General features: G+C 40.6%; 2 protein-coding genes across 5 annotated transcripts in view; one reads left to right on the top strand and one right to left on the bottom strand.

Annotated features, from left to right (window-relative positions):
• LOC117288054 (leucine-rich repeat-containing protein 9-like) overlaps positions 1-17446 on the top strand; it is a 77979-nt gene extending 60533 nt beyond the window's left edge. For both annotated transcript variants that reach the window (XM_033768755.1, XM_033768747.1), the window contains exons 26-31: positions 45-118; positions 3866-4083; positions 5345-5413; positions 8700-8825; positions 9953-10145; positions 16949-17446. In XM_033768755.1, the coding sequence (XP_033624646.1) occupies positions 45-118; positions 3866-4083; positions 5345-5413; positions 8700-8825; positions 9953-10145; positions 16949-17187 (919 nt within the window). In that variant the 3' untranslated portion in view covers positions 17188-17446. The remainder of the gene's footprint in view (positions 1-44; positions 119-3865; positions 4084-5344; positions 5414-8699; positions 8826-9952; positions 10146-16948) is intronic.
• Positions 17447-17590: 144 nt separating this feature from the next.
• Positions 17591-25951, bottom strand: part of LOC117289147 (clathrin heavy chain linker domain-containing protein 1-like) — a 67252-nt gene continuing 58891 nt past the window's right edge. For all 3 annotated transcript variants that reach the window (XM_033770152.1, XM_033770145.1, XM_033770160.1), the window contains one exon: positions 17591-21762. In XM_033770152.1, coding sequence (XP_033626043.1) covers positions 21581-21762 — 182 coding nt within the window. In that variant the 3' untranslated portion in view covers positions 17591-21580. The remainder of the gene's footprint in view (positions 21763-25951) is intronic.

The following is a 25951-nucleotide window of genomic DNA, read 5'->3' as shown; positions in this document are numbered from 1 at the left end:
TTGTCCAAATGATTTGATAATGCTATTAATTTCATACTAACCAGGTACAATGGAATCAGTGATCTAATCAAGTTACAGATCAGTCGCTTACCATCCCTCAAGGCATTATTCCTTCAAGGTAAGACAAGACTTGGAGATGCTAGCTAGCATCAAAAACACTGCCAACATAATGAACCATGTATGCAAGTTCAAATTAAATGATGTTACATTGACTTGCTTAGTCACAAGTGTGTATTTGAACTTGAATTTCCCAGACTTAAGCGCTTTTTGTGATTAAGGACAAACCTCCAGACATTACAGCTCAACATAGCCTGAAATTCAGTGCTCTAGCCAGGCGGACACACTAGAAAACAATTCTGATTCACTTTGATATTTCTGATACACAGTTTTATTGTTGATAAACTATCAAAACACTTAAATTAAATGTTCTGTCGTTGTGGAAGAAACAAACTTTTCTGGAATTTATTTTTGTTATCTGAATATTTACAAACAAAAAGATTTGGTGAATTACTTAAATAAATTAACAATTCCAAACGTTCTCAAAAGAAAGAGAAAGGACGCAATGGTTTACAATTGTAGTGTACAAATAAAATGTTGATGAAGCTGTAGATGTTCACACACTATACACTAATGAGTCCTCTTGATTGACCAAAAGATTGTTTGCATTTTACAATACGGTGTTTTTAAAATAAGAACAAATGATGTACAAAGTTGTTTCAAATCAACAACCACCAGTGTCACACCCGTATAACAAATGATTTGTCAAGCCATTGCGATCAATCTCCCAGGGTAATGACGTTGTATTATCCACAAGAGTCTATTTTCATTAGTTTAAAATCCTTGTAAAGTCATCTAATTGAATTACCCTTGATATAATATTGTATACCGAATATTTGTTGTCAGGTTGAGATATTCATGGTAATTTGCATTTCCACTGAACATCACAAATGGCATAGATTTTGATCACAGTTTGACAAAGGTTATTATCTGAGCTGTGTTCTAAAGAAAAGTGTTGTTAATTTAAAGTTGAGAGTAAATATATGTAGTAAATTTAAAGCGTAATACTCTTTTCAAGGAATGTTAGATCAAATTGGGCTGCCAAGGGTTAGGGAATTTGTAATCAAATTTATGTAAAAGTAACAATATGGAATGATTATCTTCTAATCATCTTCTAATCTAAGTGATACAAGTGTAATGGGTGTTAAATTTGCTGCATTGTGGATACCGAAACACTTCCATACAACCATGTGTATAAAGCACTGTAAATTCAGTACTTCCCCAAATTCTGTAAAAAAAGCAAAAAACATTCAAGTCTACTTCACTCTACATACCGGTAGAGTCGCATTACGAATTTGCATATTCCCTATGCCGCAAGGCAAAAATGCTAAGACTTTCACACACAATAGCGCCCTCCACCGTCCTACCCACAGTGCCCCGCGACATGCCTGCCAGCCACGGAGTCATCCTCTTTCGTCTTAGCCGGGACAGTCTGAGCTTGCAGTCCTCCAGCCGGCCTACGCAGCCGCTGTCGGCTGCGTCGGCCGGGGTACCCACCGATCAAAGAGGGGTTGCTTCCCGCTCCCCCTCCTCGGTCAGTGTACGTGGGTCGACCCAGTCGAAGGTCAAACGCCCCGGCAAGGCCAAGAAAACCGGTGCCGGGGCAGTGACCATGAGAGGCAGGACAAAAGGTGGCTCCGTTCCGGAGCGCACCGCCCACTCTCCCAGCACCGCCTCGGGGTCACTGAAGCCGCACGGCTCAGAATACCCGGCCCGCACCGACACCGTGGATTTCCCAACGACGGTTGGTGACGGCCTTTTGCGAGGTTTTCCAACCCACAAGGCACCCGCCCACGCCATAGGCTGTGAGGCGCTGGCCATGGGGAGAAGGATTGTGGGTGCTGAGTCGGGTACCTGGGACTCCCCCGGGATACCCAACTCACAGGGCCCGCCCTCGTCTTCGGGTTTCACCCGTTGTTCGGGCATCCCTGTCACTCAGGTTTCCTCAGAGAGAGCCTCGGATTCGTCCCGTGAGCGGGTACCGAACAAGAGACAGAAGACCAGAAAAGATCGTCATCTGCGGTCGTCTGACGACTCCTCGCCTGACACCCATGGGAAACGTCATCGGGGTAGCGAGCCACTATCCCAAGAAGAATTCCTCACGGCTTTCCAGACCTTAGCGGCCTCAAAATCCGGTCGGCGCGAGGTCCAGGAATTTTCCCAGTTTTCAGGACCGTACACCCAGCCCGACCAGTCCGGTCATGGCTGGGTGCTCCAGGATCAAGGCGGCATACCGTGCACGGTCAGCCGGGCACCGGCCTCCCCTCCCAGCCACCGTCCCACGGTCACCGCAAAGGAGGTTGCATGGGGTGTGGTGGATCAGGGTGATGTGCGGTCACGAACGGGTGCACGTTCACAATCCCAGACGGGGATTAGCATACACCCTTCGGGGTCCTTTGTATCCTATCGGGATGCAGAGCACCATGATTGGTTAGGCACAGCCCTACCTTTGGGTGAACAATTATTGAGTGTATCCGACCCCCCCCCCCCCCCCCCCCCCCTCTGTGATTCCATGTAGGCGCCCACAGAGACCCGCCCGTGGTGGTTTTCGTGGGAACCAAGGACTGACGAACGCATGCACGCCGGCTTAAGGCCAACAGCGGGCCCAGTCGAGCCGTGGTTTTCGTGCGTCCGCCCTCCGGTATCCCGGGGCGTGGCGGAAGTGAATCCGAACCGGCCACGAACAGCTGTTCGTGTCCACGGTTCCACCATTCCGACCAGCATCCTGGATACAATCGCGCGTTGGATAGTTACAGCCATCCGCTCGGTGTCAGGCGGATGGCCAGCGACCGATGGTCCGGTTCATGCCCACCAGGTACGGGGAGTGTCGGCCTCATGGGCTTTCTTTAAAGGGGTCTCCATGAGTGACATAGCAAGGGCGGCCTCCTGGAAGAGCCCGTCCACGTTCTCCGACTGCTACCTGCAGGTGGATGGGAGAGCGGGTAGAGCGGTGTTACAGGCGGCCAGCCAAGCTGCGAAGCCAGAACAAGCTCCACCTCGTCAGTCACGTGTTTAGGTGAGTTTTCCACGGTGTTACAGTGCTAACAATACTTATAATGTCTTGTTCACCCGTGGGACGACACCCTCTGTACGTTTTGGGCATGGACCACTATCGGGCCTTGCGGCCGTGAAGCGTTCTCTGAATTTTTTGAGCGCGCCGGGGTCCTTAAGACATGCAGTAGCACCGCGTATACCCATCGCCTTTCCTCGGTGCGAGTCTGTGCAAATTAGTAATTCGACTCTACCGGTAAGTAGAGTGAAGTAGACTCCCCCCCCCCCCCCCCCACAGAAGTGTGGATGGGGTCTACGAACGAATACTTACCGGTAGAGTATCCCTCCCTCCTTCCCCACATACTCGGTCCTTGGGTGCTTACATTTAGTAGGGCTCATCGAAAAGAGGACGACTCCGTGACGGGCATGTCGCGGGGCCGTTGTGGGTAGGACGGTGGAGGGCGCTATTGTGTGTGAAAGTCTTAGCATTATTGCATCGCGGCATAGGGAATATGCAAATTAGTAATTCGACTCTACCGGTAAGTATTCGTTCGTAGACCCCATCCACACTTCTGTGGGGGGGGATTACTCCACAAGAAAAATGGTCCTTATAATTGTACTAGCACATTTAAGCATCACTGGTTGCTAAACATCACTGGTTGCAAAACACCATTTAGAGTTACGCAGTAGTTACTTGTACTATCATCCTTGTTAGAAAAAAATGTGGCATTCCATTTCCAAATTTTGATGGGGTCCAAATTAGTGTGCCTAGTTCTTGAGGCTGCTCTGTACTCAAAATTTCTTGATGTTTCACCAGGCAATGAAATCAGCAAGGTAGAAGGTCTGGAGAGCCTACAAGATCTAAGGGAGCTTGTTTTGGACCGCAACAAAATTAAAGGACTTTCTGAATATTCCTTCATGAATCAATGGAACCTCGTTGAGCTTCATATGGAAGAAAACAGACTACGTGAACTGTCTCACTTTCAGTATCTGGAGAACCTTCAAAGACTCTACCTTGGAAGTAATAGATTACAGGTATTGTTCAATAAGCTATTCAAATTATTGTTTGTACAGTCGACTCCGTTAATACGAGGTTCGCCGGACTGGCCCGTTTTCCTTGTATTTCCTTCATCTTCATGTTATCTGAACAGTTAACAAACCACTGTCAGCACCTTGGTCAAAACATAAGCTATATTTGCTGAGACTGGACTATTCTCTACACTCATGGTTAGACACACATAGCTCTGTGTTGCCTTCACTGAATGGACATTCCTTTGTTCTGACACTTGAGGAAAATCCTGTACTTCATTTCCATATTAAATAACACTACGTGGATGTGTGTAGTCCCTACATGTATGTGAACCTCTTTTATGTTATAGGTCAGTGTATAACTATGTCTGAAAATATATGCTAACAGTACAGAGAGGTGCATACTTATAACTGGTACACATAGTAGAGATCTGTGCATGCAGATCCATTGAAACAGTATTCACTGATTTTTTCGGATTTTAGGATAGAAATGGGGAATGGGGGCAGTTTGAGGTTGAAATTTTTGTTCTTGATTTTTGGGTAACAAGTTTGATTTCTGACTAAAATATCAAATTTGATTTAACACCCAAGCAGATCTTTGCCATTTGATTGGAGGATTGTCTGTCACGTGATAGCAAATATAAGTACTATTGACGCTATGTCACTCACTGTGAATTTTTTGATTGGAGGATTGTCTGTCACGTGATAGCAAATATAAGTACTATTGACGCTATGTCACTCACTGTGAATTTTTTTGTTCCATTCACTGTGCATTTTTTTGTTCCATCCGATAAATACTACTGCACGGTGCGTAAAACATCACTGCAATCGCGTCTTTGGTAGTGCAGCAGTGTTACTGCAGGTCACATACTACATTCGGTGTCTGCAGGTGTCAAAATAGCTGTAAAGAACGCACATTGTCACTGTTGAATCCAACAGGCCAACCCAAAAGAAACCAGTGTAATTTTACAATTAAAAATTGTAGGCCTACGCTTTGTTTGTTTTGAAAGTTGTATCCTCCAATCAAAATGACAAAGATCTACTTGGATGTTAGGCTTTAAAATAAATAATGAATGTTTTTCATTCATGCAATGGTGCGAATAATTTCATTTGTTGAATGATGGGATGTTCCATGCAACGGCTCCGCCTCATTGAACAGAACATTTCATCCTTCAACTCATGAAAATATTCGCACCATTGCACTCATGGACATTCATTATTTGTATAATAAACCATTGATTTAAGTCAGTGTATTAATATCTTACAGGATGTATGCGAGTTGGAGAAGCTTGAGGCATTACCTAATCTGATAGAACTTTCTGTCATCAGTAATCCAGTGAGTAAAAATCCATACATCTCTTGTTTGCATACTTTGTTGAGTTGTGCATACTTTGTTGAGTTGTAACTCAGTTAGCTGACCATGGTTTTTGATGTGACTGTTAAAGTTAATGAAATAGTCACACAGACCACATAATTAATATGACTTAATAGAGCACCCCGTCCATTTTCACAGCTTGGTCGAATGATGTGCTAAATGGAAATTAGTGTATGGGAATTAATTCATCAGAAAGTGCACTGTAAATTTGTGCAAATTTGAGCAACTTGAAGTATTTTATTTAGTTGTAATGGTTCAACAAAGCGCCCCTTTTGTTGATAAAGGTGACGCCTGATAGTTAACAAGAAGAAACATTGTATAACATTTCTGAAACATGTTAGGCAAAAGTTTACATGTACTTGCTGCACAACACACACACACACATGTTAAAGGAACACGTTGCCTTGGATCGGTCGAGTTGGTCTTTGAAAAGCGTGTGTAACCGTTTGTTATGAAATGCACATGGGTAAAAAGATGTTGTAAAAGTAGAATACAATGATCCACACAAACATGCCTCGAAATTGCACGGTTTTCCTTTTACCTCGTCGACTAACACGGTCGGCCATTTATGGGAGTCAAAATTTTGACTCCCATAAATGGCCAACCATTGGTATTTACTCAAAATAATTATTGGCATAAAACCTTTCTTGGTGACGAGTAATGGGGAGAGGTTGATGGTATAAAACATTGTGAGAAACGGCTCCCTCTGAAGTGCCATAGTTTTTGAGAAAGAAGTAATTTGCCATGAATTTGATTTCGAGACCTCAGATTTAGAACTTGAGGTCTCGAAATCAACCATGTAAACGCACACAACTTCGTGTGACAAGGGTGTTTTTTCTTTCATTGATATCTCGCAACTTCAATGACCGACTGAGCTCAAATTTTCACAGGTTTGTTATTTTATGCATATGTTGAGATACACCAACTGTGAAGGCTAGTCTTTGACAATTACCAATAGTGTCCACTGCCTTTAAGTCACAACTGCAACAAGCCAAGGGGATATTTTTCCCGTCGCAAAAAACCAGCCGCTGTCTTTCAACTGAATAATTTTGTTCACGACCTTGACGTATTCAGTGAATAATCACCGTCATTTTTGTGTGAATTACAGTATAAAAAATAAGGCCATGCTTAAGCAGGGGCTAATAGAGGCTTAAGCTGAAAATAGAGGCTTAAAGGCTCCTTTTTGCTTGCTTTCCGCTGTAAGCCAAAAATGCTTATTGAGGCTATATGAAAGTACAAACTTGCTAGGCTTACCTGTAAAGCACAAAATCTGCCATAAGCAGCGCAATAATTGGGTATTAATTCTACTTGTTTTTGACCTGAGAACTGAGTGATACAGTGGCGTGTGTACATAAGTGGTTGTGTCATGTGTTAGCATGAGAGCAATCCTGCTGTTTGATGGTATTTTGGGTCATGAGTTAGCATGGGAGCAATCCTGCTGTTTGATGGCATTTTGGGTCATGTGTTAGCATGGGAGCAATCCTGCTGTTTGATGGCATTTTGGGTCATGTGTTAGCATGGGAGCAATCCTGCTGTTTGATGGCATTTTGGGTCATGTGTTAGCATGGGAGCAATCCTGCTGTTTGATGGCATTTTGGGTCATGTGTTAGCATGGGAGCAATCCTGCTGTTTGATGGCATTTTGGGTCATGTGTTAGCATGGGAGCAATCCTGCTGTTTGATGGCTTTTTGGGTCATGTGTTAGCTAGCATGGGAGCAATCCTGCTGTTTGATGGCATTTTGGGTCATGTGTTAGCATGGGAGCAATCCTGCTGTTTGATGGCATTTTGGGTCATGTGCATACATTGGCATGCATTAACAGCTACTGCTTTTTTCTATTATGGACAGAAAAAATGTGTCACTTTTGAACAGTTGAGTCCCTTTAAACATTTTAAAGTCATTTGTTAAAGTTTCTGCTTCATAGAGTGTCTACTGAATGAGAATACAATGAGAAACACGTACATTGAATCCATCCCCATTTGGTTATTAGGTGACCATGGGTACCAACCACATCACTGGCCATGTAGCATTCACAAATGGACACCGCAGAAATTTGAATCTCCGAAAGCCGACTTATGGCCATCTTTCAAACTTTAGGTGTTCTTCTATTTTAATATAAACTGGATGGAAGACCACGCTCTTTTGTTTCAGTTGAAAAATTTCACCACTGCCCATAGTCTCCGTCAACTCATCAATGATCCTACTCACACCATGGCTAACAATCGTGCTACCTTATTGGACTTGGTTTTTACTACAAGTCCATCAAAAGTGACTAACATTTCTGTTCATGATCCATTTTCTACATCTGATCATTCCATGATCAGTTTCTGCATTCGCCGGTCTCCACGGGTCATGTCTAGAACATTGAATCGGCATTATCTTTATGCCAAGTGCAACACTTCGTACCTACGTGAGCTGGTAAGACGTTGCCCCTGGGACACAGCTTACTCTGGAGGTGTTGACGCCACATGGAACCAGTTCCTGGACCTTTTCTTTTCTTGTGTCAATGCGACTTGTGGACGGGTCGTTAGGTCGGCCCTGCGCGCTGGGATGGTGCTCTCGCGAGATCGCTGCTCTCGCGCGGGCTGGTGGCACCCCGATTTCGTCTCCTCATTAATGAGGGGTCGGGGAGCCATTGGTTCGCGCGGGAGCGGTGGTCTCCCGGGAGCGCTGTCTCGGCGCATGGGGCGGATTTGTCGACTTGTCCGAAAGTCTAACCTGTTAACAATGTTATTTCATTTGTATCCCCTTACCGGAGTTTTTATGTATTGCTCTTAACCATTTTGTTGTATTGTCCTGATTTTAACGAATATCCTTTTAGGATTGTGTGTATTATTGTGTATATCTCTGCTTGTTTGCCTTTTATTGTCATTCGTGATTGTTATTATCTTCTGTGCTTTTTTATATGCCCTCTCTTGCCTTAATGTATTTTGGGGGATTTAGGAGACATACGCCTTTTGGCGATAGTTATTTTTTTTTACTTTTATGCTCTCCTGGGCACCCCACTGTTGTTTTACTTTGTTTTCTTAAATATGTTTAATGTATGTACATGTGCCTGTAAATGTGATTGCCCGAATAAATAGTATTATTATTATTATTATATTGTATTGATTGCTAATCAAGGGGCACATCAAACAAAATAGCTTTGCAGGCTACTTACTGACATTTTCATAACAAAGCTTTCACGATCAAAGTATGAGCCACTTTAATAATGATATTTGACTGATGTGTTTTGTCTGAATGGTTAGGTATCCAGAAGGTTAATGCATCGTCCAATGCTGGTATTTAGACAGCCCAATCTATTATGTATTGATGGAATTCCAGTCAGCCCAGAGGAGCGTACAAAAGCAGAGATGTACTTTCTGGAACAACAGGTGTGTAGAATTTTTGTTAAAAATTCATCAATATTTACTAAAAAGCTATATTTTGTATTTTTAGTAACCTTTGTTCAAGCTCATAGGCATTGAACTAAATTTTGAACTGAACTGGACAATTTATGCTGAAAGTGCATTCATTGTGGTGCTACTTTATTCACCATAGTGATAACTTGATAATAACTGTGTGTCATTATTGTACAATATTTTTGGACTTTAAATAAAGCAACAAACATAGAATAGTCAGGTTATCAGGTGCAGATCCAGGATTTTCAGGGCATTTCAAATTTGATAATTTTCAGTAATCTCAAAGTCTAAATGCAGGTGACCTGTTTAAATAAAACCAGTAATCTATGGATGAGGCAATGAAAATATCCAATCATCAGTCCCATCTAAGAGGAGCATTTCACCTTGAAGTGTAGTTTTAAAAGATCTATTTTTTCTTGAGCTAAAATGTTTAATCATCAATTTTTCTGATATATTATAATAACGGTAACCATTCAAGTTAGTCTGAGTTCAATATTTTGAAACAACAAATCTCCCAAATCTCCTCTCTAAAGACTCTTACAAACAGAATAACTTCAAGCTCAAACTCTGCATGTATCCTAGTTGGGATTTGTTACATCCAAATTTTGTTTTACTTCTATGCTTAGGATAAACATATTTCTAAGAGAGTATTCTATTACGTTTGGTTACAATATTTATGACCTGGATTCGATCATTAACCATTTAATTATACTAGGCAAACAAGATATTAATAAATGTACTCACCAAGAAAAATCTCCTGCGTTTAGCGCCTTCACTAATTCAAAGAACTTTAAGGAATTTATGGGCACATTAGCAAAAGTCAGACTTGTAACTTGTGAAATTCAAGACTTGGTGCCTTGGTGCGAAAAAAAATCCATGTTTATGATATTGAGGGTTTAAATGTCAAGGCCGATCCGAGGTATGGGAAAGGGGCAGATACTCATAACAGGTGACCCACAATGAAGCGTGGCGTCTCGGCCCATTAACGAATACACCCATGTATTCCCCTAAATCTGTCCCTGGTTATTGTGGATTTCTTTAAAGCTGAAACCAATTGTGCACCTTACAAACCAAATAAATATTATTCTTATTACCTGCAGCCAGCATCAACTGTGACTACTACTCAGGAAACTACTCTACCTGGTATCTCGCCATACAAGAACCAAGCTGCACCTGTTAAGATAACTAATGTCCAATTACAAGGAGCACCAACAGAGAGACATAACTGGGGTCAAACTGTTCAGTATACTACTGTTGAGGATGCTATGGGATACCAACAAGATAACATCAGAGGTACATTTACATGTAGGATGTTTAGGATATATGGCATGATTTCAGTGCTCCCTCAGACTCTCCTTTGGATGGGACCATTCAATACACTGTCTTATTTCTCAATATTGCGAGCTGCACAGCAGAGTGAACTTACATGTATGTTATGACATTTTGCATCCGACTGTTCACTAATCGAAAGAGACCCATTTTGGGGTGATTTCATTAAAAGTGGTGTTATTTTAAACAAAGAGATCACCCCTTACACTTGTAGTGTCATACAGTGATTGGTCCACGAAGTCGAGGGGGGATTCATAATGAAACAAAGTTTTAGCATTTCTCGGATATGCCCTCTGGAGGACACTTCCTTGTTCTCTATTGGGAATTGCACACAAGGCACAAATCCAGCAGTTGGGATTCTGGGATGGAATACCAGTTGACAACAGCAGCTGTATTCTCTTATAGTTCATTTGAGTGTGGAGGGCAATAACTTTGATGAATGGGGGTATAGCGGGGGACCAATCCACCAAAACATTGGGAAAGTGTTTCTCCTTGACCTTAGTGAGGATACGGTCGGGCTAAAGCAAAAATCTAGCCGGGATAAGTGGAGTGTGTAGACTTGGTCTGTGAGTAGGAGGATTGTTCACAGTGTTTGATGCAGAAGGATGGGGTCGAATAGGGGTCACATCAGAACTCACACTGGTGGAGTGGGGAGTATTATTAGGGAAATTTGTTTTTAGCGACTTTCAAAGTTGTTTGCATTGTTCTCATCCATGGGGGGAACATTCATCATGAAGAATCCCTTCAGATGGTCATGATAGGGGATTATAGATTTGCCCTTTGTGTTTGAACCAAATGTCAAAGAGCAAATCACTAAGGTTTCTTTGGAATGATGCAGGTGTTTTTGTCAAATCAATAACATAGACAAGATCTCCCATGTCATAGTTATGTTGGGAAATCCTTGTGTCGTGGTCTCTTTTCTGACCTAATTTTTCAGTGACAATGTCATATATTTGTTGTCATCCGTTCTCCAATTGCGATAGCATAGTCACCATTATTGCCATGTTTTCGGGTTGGGCCTCCAAGAAGCAAGTCAATTGGTACATGTGTTTCATGACCTTACATCAACTTCTGTACAATACACCGACGTGAGTAAGGGCCCGGGAAGATGAACATTTCTTTTGATTGTTGTAAACGTAAGTGGATAACATATTGCAGAGCACTCACAAGAATCATTCAGCTGGACCATTGGCTGAAGGATGATAGAGTTCACACACAGACTTGAATAGATTTGACTCAGAATTGCGGCCCTTGTTGGAATGGAGACTTTTTTTTTTTTTTTTTTTTTTTTCTCCCCTGGAGGGGGAATTTTATTCAAGTTTCTTAAATGTACAAAGCTACACAAACTTCTGGTAAAACCAACTACTTATAGATCTAACTTATGCACCTAGGCTGTGGACCATTCATAGGCTTTGGCTATATTAGCCTATGAAGCCACGGCATGCAAACTGCACACACTGATGGTACGCAATTGATATGGCATGTTGATCCCTTTTGGGGAGACGGATGGATCAACATGGAGCTTACATTGGAACGATGCTAATTTACCAATGCCTTGAAACGGATCAGCAAAGGCAGTGAAGAAATCTGGTGTAGCTGTTGGTGCACCAGATTGTAAGTTATACGCATTGTTAACAAATCCAAGAGTGGTTGCAGTGGAAAAGTTGAGAGTGTGGCAGCGAACTTGTTGTGACAAACACATGTGTCGTGACAGACGATGAAAGAACCAATGACTTCGATTGGGGTGGCGCTACTGTATGCATATATGGGGATGGTTCGCGACTGCAACTGGGGACGGGGTTGCATCCTTTTCACAGCATTAAGACTCATCAACATGACAGATGCTCCTGTTTGGATGATGGCTTGGACAGGAGTGTTATTGATACTCACAGTTACGACGGGCAGACGTGTTTGGTTGTTGCTGGGGAGTGTAGATGGAAGAGGTATTCCTCATTAATAAATACCTTGGGCGGTTTCAAGTCTCTGATTGGTCAAAATCCGGTCACGTGTGGGAGTGTTAACGGTGGTATAAAGACCGGCTTTGGAATATAGCAAATAAGTGGCCACTAAATCAGCATACATTGTGTAAACCTTGCGCGTTGCACTGTATCGCACGCTGATTTATATCCCTGTTAGTTTCATTGCAACTTTGCGCACTTACACATACGCGCGCTGAAAATGTATCAATTTTGAGTGCGCGCAAGAACATGTGCGCGCGTATAAACTGACGCCAAGCTCATGCGTGCGTTTTAATGCACAAGGAACAGGTATCGTCCAATCATTTGCCTCCTTTGACCAGAGTGAAGGCGCTGAACAGATCATTGTTTAAACGCATGAAAGAGATGGGAACCATCAAAAGCTCAAATATGGCCCCTGAACATGTCTGGAAGTACCGCCGAGAGAAAAGTCACAAAATTTTGACAAATGTAGCCGTTTAATTCGTTAAAAAAGGTATTTATTAATGGGAATAACAGTGTTTGTACCCGGTCTTCACTGCGTGGTAATGACCTTGGTTGGTAGCTGGCGCTGTTAACGGACCTCGCCTCTGGCTCGGTCCGTTAACAGCGCCCGCCACCAACCCGGTCATTCCCACGCAGTGAAGACCGGGTACTCGCACTGTTATTCCCTAATTCACAACTGACGGAACGGTTGGTGTTGGCTCAGTGGTCATGTTAACTTCATTCACACTAGTGGTGGTACCGTGCTGAGGTTTTGCAGTAATCAGGCAATGCTTTTATCGCACGAATGACACGTGACACCTTTGGCAGGACAGCCTCTTTCTTGGGGGTGGGGATACCGACCACCGCAGTTGCGACATCCACCGCAAGAATTATCCTTACTATGCGGCGACTGTTGATGCTGTGAGTGTGTAGGGCTGGTGTAGCATTGGCTGTGGATGCTGTGAGTATGTAGGGCTGGTGTAGCGTTGGCTGTGGATGCTGTGAGTATGTAGGGCTGGTGTAGCGTTGGCTGTGGATGCTGTGAGTGTGTAGGGCTGGTGTAGCGTTGGCTGTGGATGCTGTGAGTGTGTAGGGCTGGTGTAGCGTTGGCTGTAGATGCTGTGAGTGTGTAGGGCTAGTGTAGCATTGGCTGTGGATGCTGTGAGGGTGTAGGGCAGGGGTCGATTTCACTAACGCGTTTTGGTCATCGCAAACGCCGAAATCGATCGCTAAATCTAAAATCCATCGCAACTTAGCGATGGATTTTTAGCCGACGATTTCACTAAAACGTTTTGACGTATAAATTGTCCGTGATTTAGAGTAAAGCGAGTGGCGCTACATCATTTTAGTCTTGCGGTCATTTACATGGTAGACTCAGATTGCCGATGACAACTATCCGCGACGCAACTGCAGCAAAGAGCCCCTTAATATCGGTAAAAAGGAGATACTATATGGGTTCGATTATTTTCACCATCATTTTTAGAAAAAATGGGTAATGTATTGGCAAATTGACAGTGTAAAGCTTAGTATTATTAAACAGATATGTCAGAATTTTCATCAATCCCACCGTTACAACAGATTTACGAAAACTGTTTATTAAAATCTAAAATTATAATGGAGGCCATAGGCCTATAAATGCTTTAACCCTTTGTAAATGAATGCCTAAACATCGTTCACAATAGTTCGTATGCACCAACATGACAACGATTTACATATAAATTGCACTTATGCCATTTCATTTCGAGCGACGACCGACGATTTTTCCCTTTTAACATCATCGCAATTGCGATGACTTTAGTGAAACGCAGAATTGGCGACATCGCAATTGCGATGGATTCGAGGTTTGCGATCTCATCGCAAGTGTGTTAGCGATGATCGCAAACATAGACGTTAGTGAAATCGGTGTAGCGTTGGCTGTGGATGCTGTGAGTGTGTAGGGCTGGTGTAGCATTGGCTGTTGATGCTGTGAGTGTGTAGGGCTGGTGTAGCGTTGGCAGTGGATGCTGTGAGTGTGTAGGGCTGGTGTAGCGTTGGCTGTGGATGCTGTGAGTGTGTACGGCTGGTGTAGCATTGGCTGTGGATGCTGTGAGTGTGTAGGGCTGGTGTAGCGTTGGCTGTGGATGCTGTGAGTGTGTAGGGCTGGTGTAGTGTTTGCAAATATCTCACCTTGTTGATGTTGTGGGATTTTTTGGCCTTCATGATTTCTTTTATGACCTGGCTTCTCAGTGACTTCCTCATCTGTGTATCCCCTGATGCAAACGCCTTCTGCCTATGCCGAATGAGGGCCTTAACTCTGTCAGTCATCCACGGTTTATCATTGGCATGTAAACGGACAGTCTTTCTTGGGAAAGATAGATCAATACCCTCATCGAGCACATGGTAGAAGGCATCTGCCTTAGACTGGACATCATTTGCATTGTAAACATCGGACCATGATTGGTCTTGAATCCATCTTCCGAACTGATTTACCTTTGATTCAGTAATAGGCTGAACAGATTTAGTTGTTATAATGTTAAGTGGTGTGGATTGCCTGGGCTCTAGGCTGATACAGTTGTGATCACTACACCCCATGGGAGCTTTGACAGAAGGGATACAGTATAGATTGTGAACATTCGTGATGATCAAATCCAACACTGCATCGCCTCTTGTTGGTAGAGTGACAACTTGCTTCAATCCATTTCCCAGACAAAGTGATTTAATTTCAGTCCGGTTAAAGTCTCCCGTTATCATTATACCAGCCTGAGCTTTATGAGTTCGTAGATAGTCCACGGATGATATCAGGTGGTTCATCATCAGATCTTGGTGAGGCGACTGTGGAGGAATGTACACTGCGGCAACTGCAATGTAGGGAACAGCTCTTGGTAGTTTGGGATGCGTCACCAACATCCATGTTGCTTCCAGCTCAGGGGGAACAATAATTTCCTCTATTGGTTCTGCTCTAAGGTTGTCCTTGGTGTAGATGAGAATGCCACCTCCCGGTCTATCTTGTCGGCATTTGCTGAACACGTTGAAATTGGCAATATTGTATTGGTCTGGTGCTGTGGTAGGCTTCACCCAGGATTCTGTCACAATAGCAATATCTGGAGTCACTCTTCCAAAAATTGATGGCAAGAAGTTGTGCAAATTGATGATAGAAAAACTCTATAAAATCACAGTGCAAGTTCAAAAAGAAGTGTTGGTGGTCACAGGGTACTTACAGTCACAGTTATAGTCACAAATCACAAAATGGATGCAAACATCGATATCAAAAAAGGAGTAAAACAGCTAAAACTGTAAAAGTTCACTGAGCACAAAATGCCATGTTGCTGCCTCTCAAAGGGCGCCCTCATTGCTGTGGATGCTTTGAGTGTGTAGGGCTGGTGTAGCGTTGGCTGTGGATGCTGTGAGTGTGTAGGGCTGGTGTAGCGTTGGCTGTGGATGCTGTGAGTGTGTAGGGCTGGTGTAGCGTTGGCTGTGGATGCTTCGAGTGTGTAGGGCTGGTGTAGCCTTGGCTGTGGATGCTGTGAGTGTGTAGGGCTGGTGTAGCATTGGCTGTTGCTGGTGCTCAACTGCACCTGAGGTAGAGGGAGACTTTGTGGTATACTTTGACTTGACGCTTTAGTGCGCGAAGTTGCAATGAAACTAATAGGGATATAAATAAGCGTACGATACAGTGCAACGCGCAAGGGATTCACAATGTATGCTGATTTAGTGGCCACTTATTCGCTATTTTCCAAAGCCGGTCTTTATACCACCGTTAACACTCCCACACGTGACCGGGTTTTGACCAATCAGAGACTTGAAACCGTCCAAGGTATTTATTAATGTAGTTTACGAGAAAGAAGTAATTTTCCACAAATTTGATTTTGAGACCTAAGAATTAGATTTTTGAGGTCTAGAAATCAAGCATCTGAAAGCACACAACTTCGTGAGACAAGGGTGTTTTTTCTTTCATTATTATTATTTTATGCCTATGTTGAGATACACCAAGTGAGAAGACTGGTCTTTGACAATTACCAAAGGTGTCCAGTGTCTTTAAAGACGATAAACATCGTTCCAATCCTCTTGACAGACTTTTCCCAGTTGGTCCGTTCACTGCTTACATGGAACGACTGGAAAGATGGCAGCGACGAATTATGATACAAGAACTAAGAAATGATGATGTTGTGGGATATACAAAATCCCGCTCGTCGCCAAAATGTAATATTGTGATGGCTTAGTAAAATAACCGACTCAACACGTTGATTGTGTGGTTCACTTATTCATAAGTTCCTAGGTCCTCAACCACAAAAGCTATTTTGACAATCTACACATCATATGAAAGAGTTTCACGTTCTTCACAAATATGGAATCTTGGTGACCTTCTCTTGACCTTTTGACCTGTCTATACCGGAATTGCATGTAAATGCTTTGAAAAGACTAAATTTCATGGGTTTTTTCTTTTGTTAATTGTCCACCAGGGTTGTATTTTTGTACTCCCGTTAGCCGAACACATTGTTTTTGTTATGACAAAAACTTAAGTCTAGTTTTCATTCTTTTTGATTTGAAATTCTTGATTTTTCATACACTTTATCTGACAGTGGTTTTTTAAACTTAAGATTGTATGTTGTCACACCATCTTCAATTTAGTAAACAAAATCGTGCAATTAAACATGTGAAACTTGCTTGTAATGTACACTGTACATGTTTTCTGCAAAGCAATGACATTACTTGGATTTCACCATCACACAGAAGGTGTAGAAAACAACTTACCATAATTTCCCTGTTTCCACAGAAACACTGTTGCCAGCTATTTATATCTCATCTCACTTTATCATTCACATTATTTATTCTATGCTTTACTCTCAGCACCAAACAGACGACAGCGAAACTACGTCCACTCTGATACCAACATATCCCCAAGTAACGGTGGAACAAGGGCAGGCCAAACCAACCCTACCCAAGCGGGTCATCAGAGAGGACAGTACCAACTCCAACATCAAGTACCATATGTACCCCATCAAGGTCATTATCAACGAGGTAGTAATCATGATGAAGCCCATCAGACTAGATATAATAACAGTGGAGGTAAAGGTAGACCTCATTAAGTATCATCATGCATTAACAGTCATATTATTGTTGTCTTAGTTGCTTTCAGGGCATGACACTTTCACGTCAGGAGTTCGTCGGAGTTCGAACGACGAGACTAACCGCAGAGTAACAAAAGAAAACCCTGACAATGCCCCTTTCTGATCAGTGGAAAAAGATAAGAGACATCCAGCTGGATGGCCGATTAAAGATGCTATGTCAGACTTTTGGCCCCAAACATTAAAAAATATTTTTTATTTTTTTAGTGAATGGTATTTCAAAGAGTATCACCCGCTCTAACAAAAAAAAGTTTAACTTTTACTTTTAATGGTCAGGAACCACGACAAAAATTTTAATCGTTTCTTTTAAAACACTTAAGAATTGGTCACGTGATATATTGTCGCTACTAATAATTGGCAGACTTTTTCGAGCAATGGCTCAAATGAAAGCTTGTAACTTTCTCGACTCCCATCAAAATACCTATTGAATTTTAAATCATAATTTTTGGGCCAAATCGACCAAAAATCTTACATAGCATCTTTAACAAGCGGGATTAGATCTCTTTGTACAGAACCTGTGGTACCGCCACTCTGCACTGTTGCCTGCGTGTAAAGATGAATCATTGGAGACAAGAATTGCAAAAGTACACAGTTTTTGCATGCGCAGTGTGTTTTCTTTGTCTTTCATGGATGCGCACATGGTACAAACGATTGCGTTATTATTTTCCGGTTCATTTGTTTTGTTTTCACATGAAAATCGGAGATGCAGAAGGTGATGAGTTGTGATTGACTTCTTCATTTACCGTCATATCATAGTATATTTTTTACATTTTTTGCGACTATCCGGTCACTAGCGGTGGTTCAAAGTTTGGGTATTAGCACCAGAGGGTGGTTGGTATTCAATTATGTTTTTCGTTTTAGTGGGCGAATGCGTACACAAAATTTACCAGGTCTCAAAAAATATTTTCTTTATTATACCCATGCAACATTATGTACAACGCCATAGTTGCGTGAAGAACCGAGTGCAAACTCACATACGCCAGGTCGCCCATTGTTTGTATAAGGTATGTGGGTGATTACGAGGTGTCGTTAAACGACTGCGGTACCACGGGTTCAACTTTTGAAGTCCCTTCGTTCGAACTCCTCTTCCTTCTTCCATGGTTAAACTAACCGTTAAGTTCAACGCTTTATGTCATTTTTAAAACCATTTTTGTGACTATACAGTACAAGGGTATTACTATAACCCAAATTTGAAAGATTTTGTTGTAATTTTTGTATTTGATGTAATATACCTCCAGACCTTTTGTACATGTACATGTAGTATAGTGTTGAAGTAATATAAATTGCTTATTTTGGCAAAGTGACCTTGAATATCCCACCATGCACTGGTGCTCTTGCTTCTATTTGTGTAAATATCTTAAACATGAACCTTAAAGAGTTTGCAAACTTGTTAAGTACATGTAATTGTCTTTAGATTTACAGAGATGTTCACAGGCCATCTACATGTAGTTATCACTTTTTGTGCTCTTGAAACTGAAATAATATTTACAGGTTAAAAATTACATTAACATTACAAACGATGAGACTTAAATTTCAACAAATACTAGTAACAAAAAGCATAACATACAATTTACGTTGTCTGTAGACAATACAATGTGTAGTACACAAATTTATTTTATTTAAAAAAAACATTTTAACATACAAATATTGTGGGTGTTTTGTGGACAGTCTCATACATAGGGGACTAATACCTGGATAATAATACACTTAAGCAGTTAGTGAGTAATACATTGGAGTGTTTTAAGGAGCAACAATCAACATTGTTAAGTTTGAATTAATGTGTTGGTGTTTTTGTTTTGAGTTCAACCATAAACATAATTGCATTAAAAATGGAGTCATGCCGAACAAGGATTTTAGTTTGCCTTCTCAAGTGTTTTTATTAATTTTGTTGCAATTAAGATTAAATATCAATTGCATAAAATCTTGAATGGGTTAATAGCATGTTACATGTGTGTTTAACCCTTGCATGCCCTGAGCACTATGTTAGTGTTTTTTTTTTCCCCTTTGTAATTATACAAATGATGTAAACCTTGTTACTGTATGTACACATAGTATTATTTGAGCGAGACATTGATTTCAAAAGTAGGAAACCAGATTTTGCCAGCAATTTTTAAACACTTGTTGAGCTTGTTTCAACAGTTAAATTTAGAGGTATCAAAATATTGATCTTTAAACATCAAGTGACAAAATCTAAAGTTGATAAATGTAAGAATGCCACCCCTGGTCAAGTAAACAAATTGTCAGATAATAGATTTTAGGAAAAAGAAGACACATCACTTTTTCAAGTGTTGTGGTTTTTGCCTTTAATCATGCTCTGGAGCTTTAGTCAAGCAGACAGAATAAAGCCATCTGTGGACAAAGCCATTTGTAGGCAAACATGGGTTGCAATAGGAACATTTTTAAACACACAAAATAAAAAATTGGCAATCGCTTATTGTCATTTACGTTAAAAAAACAATTTTTAAAACATACTCATACATGAAAATGAAAGTGGCTGTTAAAAGTGTGTAGTCTTCTGTTTTACCCATACATTATTTTATCATGTACATACAGCATTGCAACTCATTCAACAGTTATACCCCGTTCACACATAGACGCCGCTTCTACTACAGTGGACAAGTGCCCGAGAGTGTGGCCAATCACGGACCAATCTGGGCCAAACGTAGGAGGACCTCCACGAGCTGGTTTGAAAGGGTGGGATCTCCAAGGTTGGGAAGCTGCATGCATTCTCTTCCCACGCTAATTTTGAACATGTTGAAAATAAGCGGGGAAAAGTCGTAATGGGAACGTCATTATCGCACAAGCAGTGTTAATGCATCGTGGTGAGATCTTCAATTTGCATTATTGCTTGATTTTGACGCCGATTGTGTCCTGACTTGATACATTTTTGAGATGGCGATGATCAGCATGGTCTTCATAAGGTCGTAGGGCTGTGTGAACGGGGTATTGGCACTTGCCCAATGGGTAGTTGCCAAAAGGTCTATGCATATTGGTTATCCAAAAATTCCTTTCTATTTATCCTTGACTCTGAAAGGAAAATTTAAAAAAATTGAAGGATCACATAAAGATTTTTTGTGTGGATTATAATTGTATGGAAAGTAGAGAAGACAGTGCATCAACTATACATACTAGCAGGTCAAAATGAGGGCTGATGAACATTTAAAATGGAAAAAACATTTGTTAATATATAAAGCAGGGATGAGATTCTTCTGCCTTTTGGCGAAATTCCGTCTTTTTGTCTTTTGTTTTAAATTCAGACTTTTTATAAGATCTCTGACTTTAGCAAAAATTTACTTTTGATGCGACAGCGGGAGAGTCATATCTTTTATTTTCTAGTCTGTCTGGCGAGTCCAAAAAATGTTCCATGTCACAATAATCAAGTTATACGGTAATAAATTCCCAAAGAGAGATTGTTTTGAAGTTTCTTAAAATGGTTTGAGTCTTGATTTGCGCTATATTTAATGAGTTTGCGATCGTGCATGATCGTTTATTTTATTAAACAATTGCATGCACAAGTACGCCCTTCTTTCAGGCAAGTAGGGAAACAAAACTTGAATTTCCTGGGTCTCATCTCAACCTTCCAGTTCCTGTTATATCGGCAATATATCATGAACATTTTATTGCAAAAGAAGTTTTTAATACAACCGAACCTAACATCAAGACCCCATGAAAATGGTTGTTGATGAAAAAACCTTTTACAAGGGCAGAAATTAATTTGGAAAAAAAAGTTATTTAAAAAAAATGCCCAAATTTGTTCGTGTTAGTTTCCAAAATTGATTGCTTTGTAACAAACTTGCAAGCGACCCACAAATTGTTTGAATCATCCAGCCAGCAAGTGAAAAAAAATAGTTAAGGGAATTTAGTTTACATGTGCTCCTCCCGCAATGTGACAAATTTTCAGTCTTTTTAAGTTTTTCAGAATCTCATCCCTGATAAAGAAAGAATGGGAATGCAAATAAATCAAGCTCATTAAAACTCTAATCCTTGACCATGTGGAAATGTATGTATACATGTATTCAACCAAATATTCTACTTTTACAGAACACTTCATGAACATGTACATGTACCTAATGTACCAATTAAAATAATAATTTTTTGGGTTGATATTGATAATTAAAATAATACTGAACTACTTTTCTTATTGTCGGAGTTCGACACAAGGATTGGTGGCAATACGGTTAATAACATAAAAGCAGACATGCAACATTAAGTGCCTTAGAAAAACTACAAACAAAATGTACAAAGTTAAGTGTGCATGACTATTTCTTAGTTTTACCATTGTACAATGAAGTACTGTCCAACATCAGTATGGTATCAACTGTTAAGGCATGTGATGCTTATATAACACAGCAAATTACTTAGTTATTGTTTCTGAAGCCTTTCTAATTGCTTGGAGCACAGTTACAGCAGCTAAAAGTTCTAGTCCTACGTCATACAAACCATTGTCTTGACATTTGTATATGATCTGCATCCAGGATTCATATTCTGTATCAGCATCACATAACACCACATCCTTAATGCTTGTAGTCGATGAACCTAGATATCCAAAAGAAGACAGACACCATGTTAGGATAGAATATTGATTCACGGTAACTGAAAATTACAACATAAAACAACTCTTAAAATTAGTGAAATACTTAATGTGGATTTTTATTTATTTACTATTTAAAGGCAGTGGACACTATTGGTACATGTGTAATTACTCAAAATAGTTATTAGCATAAAACCTTACTTGGGTACGAGTAATGGGGAGAGGTGGATGGAATTAAACATTGTGAGAAACAGCTCCCTCTGAAGTGACGTAGTTTTGAGAAAAAAAGTAATTTTCCACGAATTTGATTTCGAGACCTCGGATTTACAATTTGAGGTCTCGAAATCAAGCATCTGAAAGCACACAACTTAGTGTGACAAGGGTGTTTTTTCGAACATTTTTTTCTCGCAACTTCGACGACCAATTGGGCTAAAATTTTCACAGGTTTGTTATTTTATGCACATGTTGAGATACACCAACTGAGAAGACTGGTCTTTGACAATTACCAATAGTGTCCAGTGTCTTTAATAAATTTATAATTTGCATTTGGGATAAAGAAAATTTATTTTGGTTTTTACCCTTACATCGAAGATTTCTGTGAACAAAATCACAGGCATTATCACTCGGGTGGGATTGAAACCCACGATAGGCATTATCACTTGGGTGGGATTGAAACCCATGATCTTATCACTTGGGTGGGATTGAAACCCACGATCTTATCACTCGGGTGGGATTGAAACCCACGATCTTATCACTCGGGTGGGATTGACACCCACGATCTTATCACTCGGGTGGGATTGAAACCCACGATCTTATCACTCGGGTGGGATTGAAACCCACGATCTTATCACTCGGGTGGGATTGAAACCCACGATCTTATCACTCGGGTGGGATTGAAACCCACGATCTTATCACTCGGGTGGGATTGAAACCCACGATCTTATCACTCGGGTGGGATTGAAACCCACGATCTTATCACTCGGGTGGGATTGAAACCCACGATCTTATCACTCGGGTGGGATTGAAACCCACGATCTTATCACTCGGGTGGGATTGAAACCCACGATCTTATCACTCGGGTGGGATTGAAACCCACGATCTTTGATACTCGGGTGGGATTGAAACCCACGATCTTATCACTCGGGTGGGATTAAAACCCACGATCTTATCACTCGGGTGGGATTGAAACCCACGATCTTATCACTCGGGTGGGATTGAAACCCACGATCTTATCACTCGGGTGGGATTGAAACCCACGATAGGCATTATCACTCGGGTGGGATTGAAACCCACGATCTTTGATACTCTAGAGCAGATGTCTTACCAACTAGACCATTTAAGGGTAATAATGTACAGGTAAAACCCACAATTATTAAAGAATAACAGTGTGAGGACCCGGTCTTCACTATGGGGGAATGACCGGTTTCGTGGCTGGCACTGTTAACGGACTAAGCTGGAGGTGTGGTCCGTTAACAGCAGCCAGCCATCAACCCGGTCATTCCCCCGTAGTGAAGACCCGGTCCTTGCACTCTTATTCCCATTAATAAATTCCTTTTTATGAAATTGTTTTTTGTTAAACTTGTCAAAGTGTGAAACTTTTGCTTTGCTTTATTATATATATGGTTTGCAGTATAGTCATGATAGTGTGTATCTACTTGCCAGGTAGAGTTTGTTCTTGGAGAACTGTCTTTCTTTATTCTACTACCGCGGAGTAGATTTATCGGATGTTCGGGAGACTTCTCAGTTCTGAAAAGAACTGTCCTGCTTTTTAACTACTACCCGGGCGGAGAATATAGAAAATTGGCTGGGACTACTACTTTAGCTTTCAAATCTGATTTTTATTTATTTATTTCCCCTTTTTTTTACTCTTAAAATTTATAATAAAGCGTATAAATAAACAGTGATAATTGAATCAACAAGCTGATCGTTTAAATTTTAATATAAATAATAATATTGATCGGAGGCTTAAAGCCATTGGACCCTTTCGGTAAACAGTGTTGTCCAAGGCCCACACTTTGTGTACCACAACTTCTATATCAAATAACAAACCTGTGAAAATTTAAGCTCTATCGGTCATAGGAGTCGGGAGAAAACAACGGAAAAATCCACCCTTGTTTCCGCGCGTTTCGCCGTGTCATGACATGTTCAAAATAAATCCGTAATTCTCGTTAACGAGAATTTATATTGTTTTGCTGTTTTCTCAAAAAGTAAGGCATTTCATGGAATAATATTTCAAGAGAAGTCTTTCACCATTGCCTTCTGTAAACCCTGTAAGTTATTTGTAAATCTGTGAACTTTTATTTTTTTTCTGAACCGAAAGGGTCCAATGGCTTTAAAAAAAAAATCTCCAAAAATATTAGAAAATGATATAAGGCACATGGCTTCTTTAAGCCTCTGTATTTTTTTTCCAGAATGCTCAGCAAAATATTCAGTCACATGATTTGATCAACATGAATTGTGAATTGAAATAGTGTTTGATGAAACTTTTTCGGTGGGCAAATATTTTTATATGGCCTCAACATTATGACATATTTTTGTACCTTGTAGAAATGCTTAAAATACCAAACTTTTTGCATTTACAAGTGCAAATATCCAGTGGAGCCTTACGTGTTTCTAAGTTTTGGTCAAGGGAGAGGAGACTCTTTGCTTGGCAAATAAAACCACACAATTTTTATCTAGGGACTGTTTACATCGCGCACAGAGAGGTAAAAGATTTGCCACGATTTTAGGGACACCTCTAAAACGGGACCTCCTACGATATATTGATACCTCACCATGCAATGCCTCAAATCATATGCGTTTGCTTTTATTGTTGTACTCAAGTTCAAGGGCCACATTTTTTTTGTCAACTGTGAGCTCTACCATATATAAACACGACCATATATCGACATATGGGTTTATACGTCCGTCCACACCCGTTACATCAAAATGTATACATTTTCAGTGCATACGTCGAGTGTGCAAAGAACCAATGTTTAAATAAATTCAATAAACATACAGCGCAAAGCGCAAACACTAGTTTTACACAATGTATGCTGGTTTAGGGGCCATTTATTCGCTAGTTTCCAGAGCCGGTCCTTTATCACTTGTTAATACATGCCCATGTGATCGAGTGTTGACCAATCAGCATTATTAGCTGTCCAATGTATTTAATAATATTCTTTATCCCGATGCAAATTTAACATCTATTAAATTGTTGCAGGACCCGCTGCTAAATTATGTTCAAACTGCCTCTAGCTACTGGGCAATCTCAGTGTCTATTTGGTAAGACATCAACTCTAAAATGGCAAAGGTCATGGGTTTGAAATTTTAGACCGACCTACGGTATTGTTTTCGTCTAAATATTTGTTATTAGCTTCCGTCGGAACAGCTATTGTAATCAGCGAGATTTTTTTGATTTTTTTATATTTTTCTTTCTTTCCCTAAAATCGTTAACACTTGACTTTTCTTAGTGTCAAATGTCCCTCTTATAGAAATATCAGAAGTTGACAAATCATATACCATAGTTAAGCTTATGGCCGGACTTAAATTGTAGACATACATGTAACTAGATTAACACTCTTAATTAATTATTTGCGTGCCAACGGTATGAATATTTAATTAGCCGATCTTGTTTACACCATATCCCAAGAAGTAACATCTAATCCTTGAACTTTCTTCAGTTATAGACTTGTATTGTATTGCAGATGTGATTTCTGGCTTAACATTTTTGGTCACGTCATCATGACGTCATACGTTTGCGCGTTATCTTTTTAGTGTACAAAACATATGTCCCTAAAAGTGGAAACGTTTTACTGGTCAAAAACACAATAATTCACAATAACTTGAAAATAATTTATCTGTTCATTTCCTAAATTTCATATTCTGTAATGAAAAATTAACTGATTATAATAATGGTTGTTTCAGTCCATTAAAAGCAATCAATGTACGTCTATAATTAACGATTAAGTGAACATCTGGGCATAATGGGTACAACGTAGTACTTCATAAACCAGATGCAGTCACTTACATGACATTGGTATACCTTCTCCTAGCCCTGGTGGTCTTACACTTTTGTATTATACTACAGTGACGTCCTGGATATAAGGGTACATTTCTGGGGCGGAAACATTTTCAAAGCTTCATAACTCAAATCTTACCTGCAACAAGCCACTAATTTCAACAGATTCACAATCCATGGCAGCATATATTTTT

The sequence above is a fragment of the Asterias rubens genome, chromosome 1, assembly GCF_902459465.1.
Source record: "Asterias rubens chromosome 1, eAstRub1.3, whole genome shotgun sequence".
Taxonomy (NCBI): domain Eukaryota; kingdom Metazoa; phylum Echinodermata; class Asteroidea; order Forcipulatida; family Asteriidae; genus Asterias; species Asterias rubens.
This window is presented reverse-complemented; position numbering and strand designations above follow the sequence as displayed.